Source organism: Podarcis liolepis (genome assembly GCF_965112155.1).
Source record: "Podarcis liolepis genome assembly, chromosome: 7".
NCBI lineage: Eukaryota > Metazoa > Chordata > Lepidosauria > Squamata > Lacertidae > Podarcis > Podarcis liolepis.
Genome location: NC_139561.1, coordinates 84,011,280 through 84,023,081, shown reverse-complemented (window position 1 = coordinate 84,023,081; position 11,802 = coordinate 84,011,280). Strand labels below are relative to the sequence as shown.

General features: G+C 47.2%; 2 protein-coding genes across 2 annotated transcripts in view; one reads left to right on the top strand and one right to left on the bottom strand.

Moving 5' to 3' along the window:
* Positions 1-385: 385 nt before the first annotated feature.
* Positions 386-11,802, top strand: part of CEACAM18 (CEA cell adhesion molecule 18) — a 42,847-nt gene continuing 31,430 nt past the window's right edge. The window contains exons 1-2 of the mRNA XM_083516020.1: positions 386-970; positions 4,484-4,602. The gene's annotated coding sequence lies outside the window, so the exon portion shown is untranslated. The remainder of the gene's footprint in view (positions 971-4,483; positions 4,603-11,802) is intronic.
* The window catches only part of LOC310712671 (pregnancy-specific beta-1-glycoprotein 8-like), a 111,692-nt gene continuing 102,839 nt past the window's right edge, over positions 2,950-11,802 (bottom strand). Inside the window, exons 4-7 of the mRNA XM_083515955.1 lie at positions 10,387-10,755; positions 8,328-8,471; positions 6,657-6,735; positions 2,950-3,394 (exon numbers count right to left, since the gene is read on the bottom strand). Of these exons, the coding sequence (XP_083372081.1) occupies positions 6,698-6,735; positions 8,328-8,471; positions 10,387-10,755 (551 nt within the window). The 3' untranslated portion in view covers positions 2,950-3,394; positions 6,657-6,697. The remainder of the gene's footprint in view (positions 3,395-6,656; positions 6,736-8,327; positions 8,472-10,386; positions 10,756-11,802) is intronic.

Genomic DNA, 11,802 nt, shown 5'->3' with positions numbered 1-11,802 from the left:
ATGTTTATGAGGAACTGCATGCTAAGATTTGTGTGAGTGCAGAATTACAAAAACATTGAGGAAGGAACACCCTAAAAAGCCTGGAGTGAACATGCTCGGAGCCAACAAAAGTGGTGGAAGGGGCATGCCCTCCAACATTTCTCCGATGAAAATAGGGACGTCCCATTCCATAATGATAATTTTACTGTTTATACCCCACACATCTTACTGAGTTGCCCCAGCCACTCTGGGCAGCTTCCAACATATATAAGAAAAATAATAAAATGTTCAAAAAGCCTTCTGTATACAGGATTGTCTTCAGACGGCTTGGGGGGGTCGGATAATCCCATACCCTCCAGCATGTTTTCACTGGAAATAGGGATATCCTAAGGAAAAAATGGGACATTCCGGAATCAAATCATAAACTGGGATGGCTTCTCTAAATCAGGGGTGTCCCTGGAAAATTGGGACAGTTGGAGGGTCGGGGGGGGGGACAGAGATGGAAAACTGAGGGGAAGCAAGAATGGAGTTGCATGTCCTGGGATAAGGGCATGCTAGCTGAGTCGCTGGAACCCTGAGCGGGACATTCCACGCTGCAACATTTTGTTGCTGGCCCTGTTAGTTAATCTTTATCCCAGTTGGAACCTTTCCCTGGGATTCAACTTGCTTTGGTTAGTCAGCTGCACCCAGGAGAGGGTTTTTAATTCCCGTATTTGTTAACCGATTAGCTAATGATCAATGCCAGGCTGCAATTAAGAAACTTCCAGAGATTCTTGAGCAAGGAGACGCCACCCCATTGCTCTTCCCGCCCGCTGCATATGGCAGACACCCTGCCCCACTTCTCTAGGTGTCAGGAATTTGGAATGTGGGGCAGCCGCTTCACAAGGTGCTCCTGCGCCTTCCAGGGCAGCCTGCCGTGCAGAAAAATTATGGGTGCTTCCAGACTGCCGCGGTTTTGCGGGAGGGATTCAGTCGCATACCGGAAGTTTAGGTTTGTGCAATTAACGTGATTTAAAGGGCTCCGTCGCCCTGTCACAACAAATCCGGTTTGGAAAGTGGCGGAGGGGAATGATTAATGGGAAGGCTTTTAATCAACACCCTGAGAGCAAATTGGGAGGAATGCTCACTAAAGGCCGGATATAATCTCATCTCCGCGTAAGGTTTGTGCAGGCAAACCAGGACAAAGGTGCCCAGGAATTAGGTCACCTGGAGGGGTTTGAATACAGGCAGAGTGTTTCTCTAGGGCAAGGAGATGGGGGGCGGCAGAAGCTTCACCCCATAGCGACTGAACGTGACTGTGTCAGCCGGCAATTAACGGTGCAGCAGGAGAGTCCGTGAAACTAACAATGGCAACTCTGTCAAGGAAGTGGAACAAGGTCCTCTAGTTCCTGGCTCTCTCTGGAGAGGGCATTCCATATCCAGGGGGCCACCACCGAAAAGGCCACTCACTCCTATTGGACCTAGCTTGGTAGTGTTGCAGGAATTTATGTATAGGTTGGGGGGGGGGTTGCCCCTCCAGCAGATATCATGCACATGCAGCCCACTACCAAAGTCAGCACTTTGTGACTTTTGTGATTTGTCCCCACAAAACACTTCATCGCAGTTTCTTCCTATCTATTCAAAGGGCCTCTGCTGCACGATACCAAATGTAAGAATTCACTGATAAATGTTCCTATGTACTGGCTCACTGGGAAAACTTCAGAAATTCATATAGACATGTGAGCTCAGCTACTCAGCAGCCCCTCTGCCTGAGTGATAATTCCTGGCATCCTGATACCTGAGTGCCAGACAGGTAGCCATTCCAGAAATAACAAACCCAGATGAAGACAAAAGGGTGCATAACTTGGCTGGGAAACAGGGAAAGATCTCTTTTGTTACACTTGATGGGTGTTTGGTGGAGGGCAAGGGGGACCATGGGGCAGGGTCCAGGATGCTCAGATTACTGCCCCCAGACCTCCCCTTTCATGATGTAACCGTGATGTATTAGTAATGTAGTTTGGGGGGTGTAACATGGGGATTAGCAGCTAATAAAAGTTTGGGTTCTCTTTTGTTTGGGGCTTCCATCTTGTTCCACCTTGTGGCAGGTGGGAGTCCTGTCGTGACAGTCTTCAATAAAGACGAAGCCTACTGTAGGCTGCTGTTTTGCTCTGGTATTCCTGCCTGGTGTCCTTGTTTTTTGTCCAAGGGAGCCCTCAGATTTCTCCGGAGAAGATGTCTTGGACTGGCTGAATGCAGAGGAATGGTGGGAGAAGCCAGGTGGGGAACTCCCAAAGGAAGAAGGCTCAGAGCCCGGGGTGTGGTGGTGGGATGATGGTGAGCGATCAGCGGGAGAAGACTGGGAAGAGGTAGTCAGCAAGCTGGAGGGGTAGCAGGGCTTAGTGAGCAGGGAGAGTCTGTGGCAGAAAGCAGTCCAGAATCAGAGGCAGAAGCTGAATCAGGAGAGGAAGGAGGCCAAAAGGCAGAGAGGAGTCAGGCTGGTGAAGAGTCAGGGGTGTCTCCCCCTCCTGCTGCGACAAGCTCCCCTCCCTCCTTGACTCACAGAACCCGCAGAGGTATGAAGAGGACGGAGCAAAGAGAGGCAATGGCAACAAAGTCTCAGATTGCTGGGGAAGGATCCCAGGGAGAAGGATCCTGGGACAGCTGTGGTAAGGCTGGTTTCGTCTCCACAATAGACCTGCTGTGCTCATGAGGCCTGGCTCCCCTGAGCAGACCTTGTTCCTTCTAATAAAGAGTTGCTGGCTGGCTTCTGTTCCACTTTCTCCCTGCCACGCACCATTTTATAAACTTCCACTATGTTGATTCTTTTACCCCACTAATCCTTTTATTCACCACCACCCCTTGACCCCTTCCTGTGCTGCAGAGTCCATGCTGGGTGCAGAAGGCCTGGGAAAGTGTTATAAGAACAGCAGAGATTTGTTCCAGATGGGTAGCAAAGGGCCAAATCATGCAGCCGAAATGAAAATTTGCAGCTTTAAGGCAGAAAAAAAGCAACACTTTATTTGAAAAAAGTATCAGGAAAAGCACCAACAGGCTTACAATAAGTTTGTTCAAAACTGGGTAACATCTGATAATTATGGGAAAACAAGCTACATAGGTTTGATATACTTTTCTGAGTTTCTATAAGTTGCACATCTTGTGCACTGTCTACATCAGAGGAGACCCAGTGAAATTAATGGGCCTAAGTTCATCATGTCTATTAATTCCAATGAGTATACACTGAGTTGATCGAATGCTGGATAGAAGTTTTAGAAACCTTTACATTATGATTTTTTTGTATTAACAGAAATGAAATAAAGTTTTTATATGTAATACTGCACAGGATCCAGGATATTTCTTCATCCATGGCTTGGCACTGCATAGAAAGAGGTAGAGAGGCCTTCCTGGTTATCGGGAATCTGTTGCCCAGAGGGCGAGGCTGTGGAAAGATTTGGAGATTAGAATATTCATAGGGTATTAGTGATGTGGAGCTTGTACAGTATAAGCTGACAGAGAGAGAGTTCTTTGCCCCAAACAGCTTACAAAATAAAGTTTGCAAGAGGAGAGGGAAAATAGAGGCAAGATGAACACGTGACGAAATGATTTTGAGCTGAGTACTGTATTTTTCGTTCTATAAGACACACTTTCCCCTTCCTAAAATGTAAGTGGAAATGTGTGTGTGTGTCTTATGGAGCAAATCCAGGCTGCGCGGCTATCCCAGAAGCCAGAACAAGGAGAGGGATCGCTGCGCAGCGCTCCTTCTTGCTGTTCTAGCTTCTGGCTTAGCCGCGCGAAGCCTCTTCAGAGCACAGGGAGCCTTCATCCCGCTGCCCTGAGGAGGCTTCATGTGGCTATCCCAGAAGCCAGAACAGCGAGAGGGAGCGCTGCACAGCGCTCCCTTTAAATAATTGTTCCCCCTTGCATCCCCCTCTAAAAACTAGGTGCGTCTTATGATCGGGTGCGTCTTATGGAGCGAAAAATACGGTAGCTTGTTGTCGAGCATGAACAAAAAACTGGATGCAGCAGCAATAACTCACTATCAGTAGAAGTCACATTCAGAGATGCCAACTTTTCCTAGCGACCCCTGCTCCTGTGCCTTTTAAAGCAACCAGATCTGTAGGCATTCGTAGGTAACAATGCTCATGCCTGTGGGGGGGGGGACGGGACTTTCCCTGCTGGTTTCTGCCGATCACCAAGGCGTTGGGGGCTTTCGTGTGCGTGTTTGTTTGGCAATTTGTCTCGCAGGAAATGTTCAGCACCACTGGAGAAAATCATTCCCTTTTTGCAAGCGGGAGGCTGCCGTTGTGGTTGGTGTCAAGCCTGGTGCCACCTGGTGGCTACTTCAAGCTTTGCCACCTGCTCCAGGGGGGGAAATCCACCCAGCTTTTTCCAACGCCACAATGGATTGCAGTGGCTCGTGCCTCTTACAAAGACCCTCCAAGTGCCCCTGTTTTCTAGGGACAGTCCCGGATTTACAGAAACCAACCCAGGTTCTGATTTGACCCCAGAATGTCTTGATTTTCCTTAGAACCAAATGCCTTGGAAAGGCAGGATGGACTTAGCTTGCTGCCTCTCATCCCAGGAGAGGGCGTTCCAAAGACGGAAGGTTCCAATGCCAGGACGGAAGAAGGACCACTTTAACAGAAGGTAAGACATAGGAACACAGGAGGCTGTCCTGAGTCCAGGGGTGATGCCAGGCCCAGGAGGCTCAGACGGACAAGGAAGGGGATGGAAGAGGAGGTCCACAGGAAGCAGGAATGTGTCCCTCCCAAGATATGGTTGATAGGGTGGCCATATGTCCATACTTTCCCGGATATAGCTGGCATATGACAGTCATAAGCAGTGTCCGGCTGGGAAAGCCACGCCGAAAGTTTAGATAAGGAGCTATTCTTTAAAATAGCTCAAAAACTTCAGTGGTTTTGTTTTTTGTGGTTTTTTGTGTTTTTTGCAAACAAACAAAAAAGCTCAGCAACTTTGGTCAAACAACAACAGCAACAGAAGAGTTTGGACTTGATATTCTGCCTTATCACTACCCAAAGGAGTCTCAAAGCAGCTAAGATTCTCCTTTCCCTTCCTCCCCCACAACAAACACTCTGTGAGGTGAGTGGGGCTGAGCGACTTCAAAGAAGTGTGACTGGCCCAAGGTCACCCAGCAGCTGCATGTGGAGGAGCGGGGAAGCAAACCCGGTTCCCCAGATTACAAGTCTATCGCTCTTAACCACTACACCACACTGGCTCTCAGAAGCTTTTGTGTCCGGATTTTCACTTTTTGAAATATGGCAACCCTAGCTCTGGATGGAAAGCAGGACTCTACCCTAGCCAACAGCCAGAGTTGCAGGAAGCGGCGCCAGGAGTGGGGCACGGCTTAGTCACCCAGGCGCTGATGGTGCCCCCATTTCTGGGAACAGACCCTCTTCCAACACAGTGACTGCCTTCACTCAGGAGTCTTGTGAGGCAGGAGAGTCCTGTGAGTAAGCAAGCCTTGCCCGTTGGGACAGCCCTATTGCTTCCGCCCAGTTCTGAACTGCTTGTCCAGATCTTGGACTCTCTGTAAACTGGAACCACTGCTTGCAGCCCAACTGGACTTGCCTTTCCTGTCGCTCAGGTGTGAGTCGCTGCCTGTTGCCAAGGCTTTTCCTCTACTCTGCCTCAATGAAGGCCTCTTCCTCACTCTCAAGTCATCAGGGTCTGAGTGGGAATCAGGACAGAAGCTGCCTTGTAGCAAATCAGAACTCCATCTAGCTGTCGGGTGTGGGATCTCAACCAGCCCTACTTGGCGATGCCGGGATTTGAACCAGGGACCATCAGTGTGCAAGACGATTCTCCCCCATTGAGCTACAGTCATACCTCGGGTTACAGATGCTTCAGGTTGCCTTTTTTTGGGTTATGGACCCGTCGAAACCCAGAAGTACTGGAACAGGTTACTTCCGGGTTTCAGCAGTCATGCATGCGCAGAAGCGTCAAATCGCAACCCGCGCATGCACAGACGCGTCACTGCGGGTTGCGAACGCTGCGGGTTGCAAATGTGCATCCCGCACGGATCACGTTTGCAACCTGAGGGTCCACTGTATTTGGCTAAGTCCCAAACCTAGGGTACCTGGAAAGCCTTTATTGATAGACAGGTCCACATGGGTTTTTGATCTCTTCATTGCTGTGCTTGAAAGAGCAGCTTGACTAGTTAATGTTTCATGCAGATCAAACTGCTGTTAAAGGCAAAGGAGCAGGCTAAGCAAGGTTCTTCTGATCAGTTAGAGAGCCAGTGTGGTGTAGTGGTTAAGAGCGGTAGACTCGTAATCTGGGGAACCGGGTTCACTTCCCCGCTCCTCCACCTGCAGCTGCTGGGTGACCTTGGGCCAGTCACACTTCTTTGAAGTCTCTCAGCCCCACTCACCTCACAGAGTGTTTGTTGTGGGGGAGGAAGGGAAAGGAGAATGTTAGCCGCTTTGAGACTCCTTCAGGGAGTGAAAGGCGGGATATCAAATCCAAACTCTTCTTCTTCTTCTTCTTCAGTTTGGCTTTGGATTTCTGGATTTTCTTGGCGTCCTCGTTCTGGGCATGGGAGGAGAAGCACCGCACGACACTGGTTTCCTACGAGCTGAATTTGAGCCCAAACTGGGGAAGGAGCAAACGCCCCAGAAGTTGTGGGTCCTGCGAGATCGAGCCCCCGTTGTCACTACCAACCCAACAAGCTGTCAACATACCTTGCAAAAGTTAGGGACTTTCCGCCAAACTCATCATTCATTCACGGGATGACTTTGCGCCTCAGGGAAGTGAGGGAGCCTAAAAGGGTGGAGGAAATGGGTTCATTAAGTACGTCCACATCCTGCCCTTCCTCCAGTGATAAAGAAACACAGAGATTGTCCTATTTTAGCCTCACAACAATTCTGCTAGGTAGGACAGGGCGAGTGGCTCAAGGCGGCCAAGGGAGCTTTGTGCTCCAGCGGAAATTCAAACCCTGGAACATTTATAGAACATTTCCCCTCCCACCCGATAAATCTTGGGAACTGTGGTTTGTTGTGCTGGGGGGTCCTGGCTCTGTAAATGGTACTGTTTTAAATGTGCATTTTACATTTGACTTCACTTAGCAATGTTTTCTTTCGGAATGTTTAAGATTTTTTTTTTTGTTAACTTTCTTTGTGTTAAATACGTATTCTGTAGTTGACCTCCTTTGTAATGTTTCATTTTGAAATCCTTAAGATAATATTTTAGTTTCCTGTTAATTATGTTGCTTTGACTGTATACTTTATATTTGACTTTCTTTGGAAATGTTTGATTCTGGATTGTTTTAATGTGCTGTAAAGCGCTTTGAGATTTTTCTTAAAAATTGAAATGAAATGAATAATAATAATAATAATACAGTTCCCAGGCTTCTTTGGGGTGTACATGTTTGCTTTAAAGGTATGGTGCATTCCTGTCAACTGCTTTGGAAAAAACTGGGACGTCCCGTTTCTTCCTGAGAGAGAACAGTGGCCACTTTGGGAGCCTCGTGGTTGTGCAATTTCAGGCCGAAAACTCACCCCGAAAAAGTGCTTTACCCAGACCTGTGATCTCACACAGGCCATGTGACTTGTGCAGGATTTCAGACCCGAAAGATGGTGTCCTGGATTTGTGCCATGTCGTGTCGGAAGGTATGATGGTGTGTGAGCCTGTCTGTGTGAGAGTGTGGGATGGCCAATGATGAATGTGGCATATGGGCCAAAACAAAACGCTTTGCCACTGGTCCTTATTCCCATCTCCAGGGACCCCACTGGGTCAGAGCAAAGGTCTGTCTGGTCCAGCACCCTTTCCTCACAGCAGCCCACCAGATGCCTCTGAGAAGCCTACAAGCTGGACTTTCATATTTTTTAATAGATATTTATTAAGAATTTTCCAAAAAGAAAAAAAACTTAAAAAGAAAAAAAAAACTAAAAAAACATATACAGTTTACAATCCTTATTTTCTATAACATATTTCCCTGACTTCCCCACACCTCCCCTTCTTGTATTCCAATTCAAATTGTTAGTTCAACAAGTTCTTATCCCCAATTTTTAACCTTTTTATATTTAGTTCAATTTAAAAAACCAATTTTACAACGTCAAAATTTACACATCAGTGCTCATTCTTAGATCCTTTTTCTAAAGTCGACCCAAATTCCCTTCCACGAATTCCCCACTTTTCATACTAATAACAAAACAGAATGAAAAGAAAAAGACAGATTATAATTATGCACCCTTTGGATCCCCAAACCCCACCCTGTCCCCTTACAAGCTGCACTTTCATTCCCCAGTGGCTAGTTTTCAGAGACCTGCTGCCACAATGACCGGCAGCCCTCGAGAAAGAGCCTTATCCTCATTTCTGAAGCTGCGTATCCTAGCGGTTTGTGTGCCACTCACAGAATAGCCCGGAGAAGACGGGCATCAGGGCGTCTGCCCAGGCGAGCGATCCAAGCAAGGTCCCAGCGACGACGGCTGCGCTGTAGGTCAAAGCGGCAGAGGCGCGACCTTTTTGGGTGCCATGACCTTTTTGGGGGTCATGACCTGAAAGAGGGGGAAAAGGATTGGGAATGAAAGCATTGATCCAGAATCCGGCTCCAGACAGCTGCCCTGTTGCGATCCGGAGGTGCGTTCCAACACCCGCGCAACGAGGTCTTTCCAACTGTTAAATAAACCTTAAATAAACAGCTTAGGTAGTGATTCAATCTGCGTAAATTAAATGTATCCAAAACTCCCCACCGCCTGCCCGTACAGGGTAAGCTGGCAACTTTATTTTGAAGAGGTCAAAGCATCCCTGAACAGGTGCACATAGGATGGCACTGATTTGCACATGGCTGAAACAATAGTTTAAAGTCCCAAGATGGTGGAATGAACGTTTTTTAGACCAGGCGTTCTCTCCAGTGTGAGAGAATGAGGCAGGGATCCCTCTCCCAACCTAGGGCTTGCTATCCTCCATAATAATAATAATAATAATAATAATAATAATAATAATAATAGTTATTTATACCTCACCCATCTGGCAGGGTACTTTATAGTACTTAATCTAAGTACTTCTTAGATCAAGGCCCTGTCTAATAATAATAATAATAATAATAATAATAATAATAATAATAGTTATTTATACCTCACCCATCTGGCTGGGTCCTTCTTAGTACTCAATCTAAGTTCTTCTTAGATCAAGGCCCTGTCTGTACTATGCAGTGGTACCTTGGTTCTTGAACTTAATCCGTTCCGGGTGTCCGTTCCACTCCCAAAACCGTTCGAAAACCGAGGCGCGGCTTCCGATTGGCTGCAAGAGCTTCCTGCACTCAAGCAGAAGCTGCATTGGACATTCGGCTTCTGAAAGACGTTTGTGGACCGGAACACTTACTTCTCGGTTTGTGGAGTTTGGGAGCCGATTTGTTCGGCATCTAAGCCGTTTGGGAGCCAAGGTTCCACTGTATGTTGAAAGGAGTGCCATACCACTTTAAACAGCCATGACTTCCCTGCAAAGAATCCTGGGAAATGTAGTCTGCTGAAAAAAGTTGCTGGGGGCTGTTAGGAAGCTCCAATTCCCCTCACAGAGCTACCAGTTCTCCACCCCCTTGCAATATTGTATATATTCATGTGGTTGCCGCCTAGTGGCCAAAAGGCAAACTGCTCTCTTGAGAAACAGTTGGAGCTGAGTTCTTGGGAGCTGGTCCAAAATGGATGCTGGACTACAAACTGTGTAAGAGAAACCAACAAATAAGACCACATATTGGGCACCCGCTGGTATAGCATACATATATTATACCTCTTCCCAGGGAATTCTGGGAATTGTGGTTCTGTAAGGGGAAGGGGGCAGGTGTCTCCTAACAACTCTCAGTCACCATAGCAAATTACACTTCCCAGAATCCTTTGGGGGGAAGCCATGATGGTTTAAAGTGGCATCAAAGTGCTTTAAATACGTGGTGTGGACAGGGCCTAAAAGAGAGGAGGACTAGTTGACCAGTTTATGGTCAGGACCTGGCTTCTGCTACTCTTGCCTGGCCTTCTCCAGAGACCAGACTCTCTGCGTCTCCATAGCAACTCAGCACCTGCTCAAGATGCTCAGGACAGCAGCATGCTGTGAGCAACCCCCCAAGTTTGTGTTTCTTTCACTGGGAAGCCGGATAGAAATTAAGACCTGCAACTTAATTGCTTTCCACCACTCTTTGGAAAAGCGCAACAGTGGTGTCAGAAGTTAAACCGCAGCAGGAGAGAAAGCTCTAGAAGGGACTCTGCTTGACCAAGGAAATGTTTTGCCCCTGGAATGTAAATGTTAAGTTTGGCGCCCCCCCCCCCCCCAGTGCTTGCAGTGGGGTTTCAATGTCTAATCGATGGAGTGGTTTGATGATGTTAAAAACGCTTTTAAGGGGCCCCAAAAGGAAGAAGTCATTGTTTATTTAAGCAGGTGGCTGCCATACGGTGTAGAGCTTTGGAGAGGAAGGATACTTGCCAGATTGTCGGAGGACGTCAAGATAGACCTGTCCCTTGTGCACCTGAAAGTCTCCTATCTCAGGTTCCTGCTGCCCTGGTTGTTGTTGCTGGTCCCAAAGAGATTCGATCTTCACCGTGTAGTTGCCGGTGTCAGAAACATCAAGCTGCCTGATGTGCAAGGTGCAATCCTGCCTCAAAGTCATTCTGTCTTGGGACAAGCTTTCCTGGTCTATGTCCTCTGGGTCGTATTCGAGAACTTTTTCTTGCCCGCCCCTGCGGTATATGACCCACTTGCAAAAGCTTAATTGCTTGGGGGCATTTTGTGGGGTCAGGGTGAGGTCTTGACCTTGAACAGGACGTTGTGGGTTGAGGTTTATGGACATGAGGCCTGTAAAAATAGAATTCGTGAGGATTTCAGATGGCTCAGGATGAGAGTTGAATATACCGTATTGGCCTGAATATACGCCTCGCATTTCTCCCCAAATTCCAACTGTGAAAAGTTAAAGCATGGCTTAAATTTGAGACCTTACAAAAATGGGCTTTTACGATATCACTGTAGGATTTTCTTGTACATTTGCCATTTACCGGTGTGAGTGCCTGCGGAATTTTAAGGGAGCGGCTTATATTCGGGTATTCTCTCCCCCCCCTTGAATTTTAAAGGTGTGGCTTATATTCGGGCCAATACGGTATATATATATTTGGAAAGCGGGTTGCCAACTTATTTTACGGCTTGCACTCCTGTGCCCCAATCAGCAATCAGACCCACAGACTTTGCCAAATGTTTATCATTGTGCTTCTGCAAACCAAGCTTGTGCAGCCTATCTCCTTTCCTTTCCTTTCCGGTCAACTAGCAACTTTATGTGGAAGGGGCCAAACTACCCTTAAATAACTTTGCTCCTCCCCCCTGCTGGATTGCCACTTTTTCCATAGTCCCTGCTCCTACGCCTTTTGGACAGTAGCCTTGAAATGAGCGGCTGAAGCTTTTATCAGCATGGGCAAAAATCCAGACAGAGGTGTGTTTTTTCCTGACATTCAAATCTCAGATAGGTCTGGGAAACCCTGGACATATGGCAGCCCTAGGCAGGTACTGGGGAAAATCTTCCAACAGCATTCTAAACCCCCCCCCCCCCGAAGGATACAGGAGTTGGTTTAAAAGGCAGAAAATTCCCACTGTCTTTTCTGACCCTACAATTTTAAATTTATTTAGAACCAAAACTTCCAGGAATGGATGGTGAATTGATAGGAGTGCGCTGAGATCGAATTAGGGCTTGCCAGCTGACCAGAAAATCTGCCTGATGTTGTGCCATGGGCAAACACACTTATTTATTGATACTCATCCATAGATATACAAAAATACATACACATTACAAACTAGCTTTTTTATAATATGCTAAGATAAAACAGCTACTTAGTCTAAAAAAGAACAAAGCCTGAA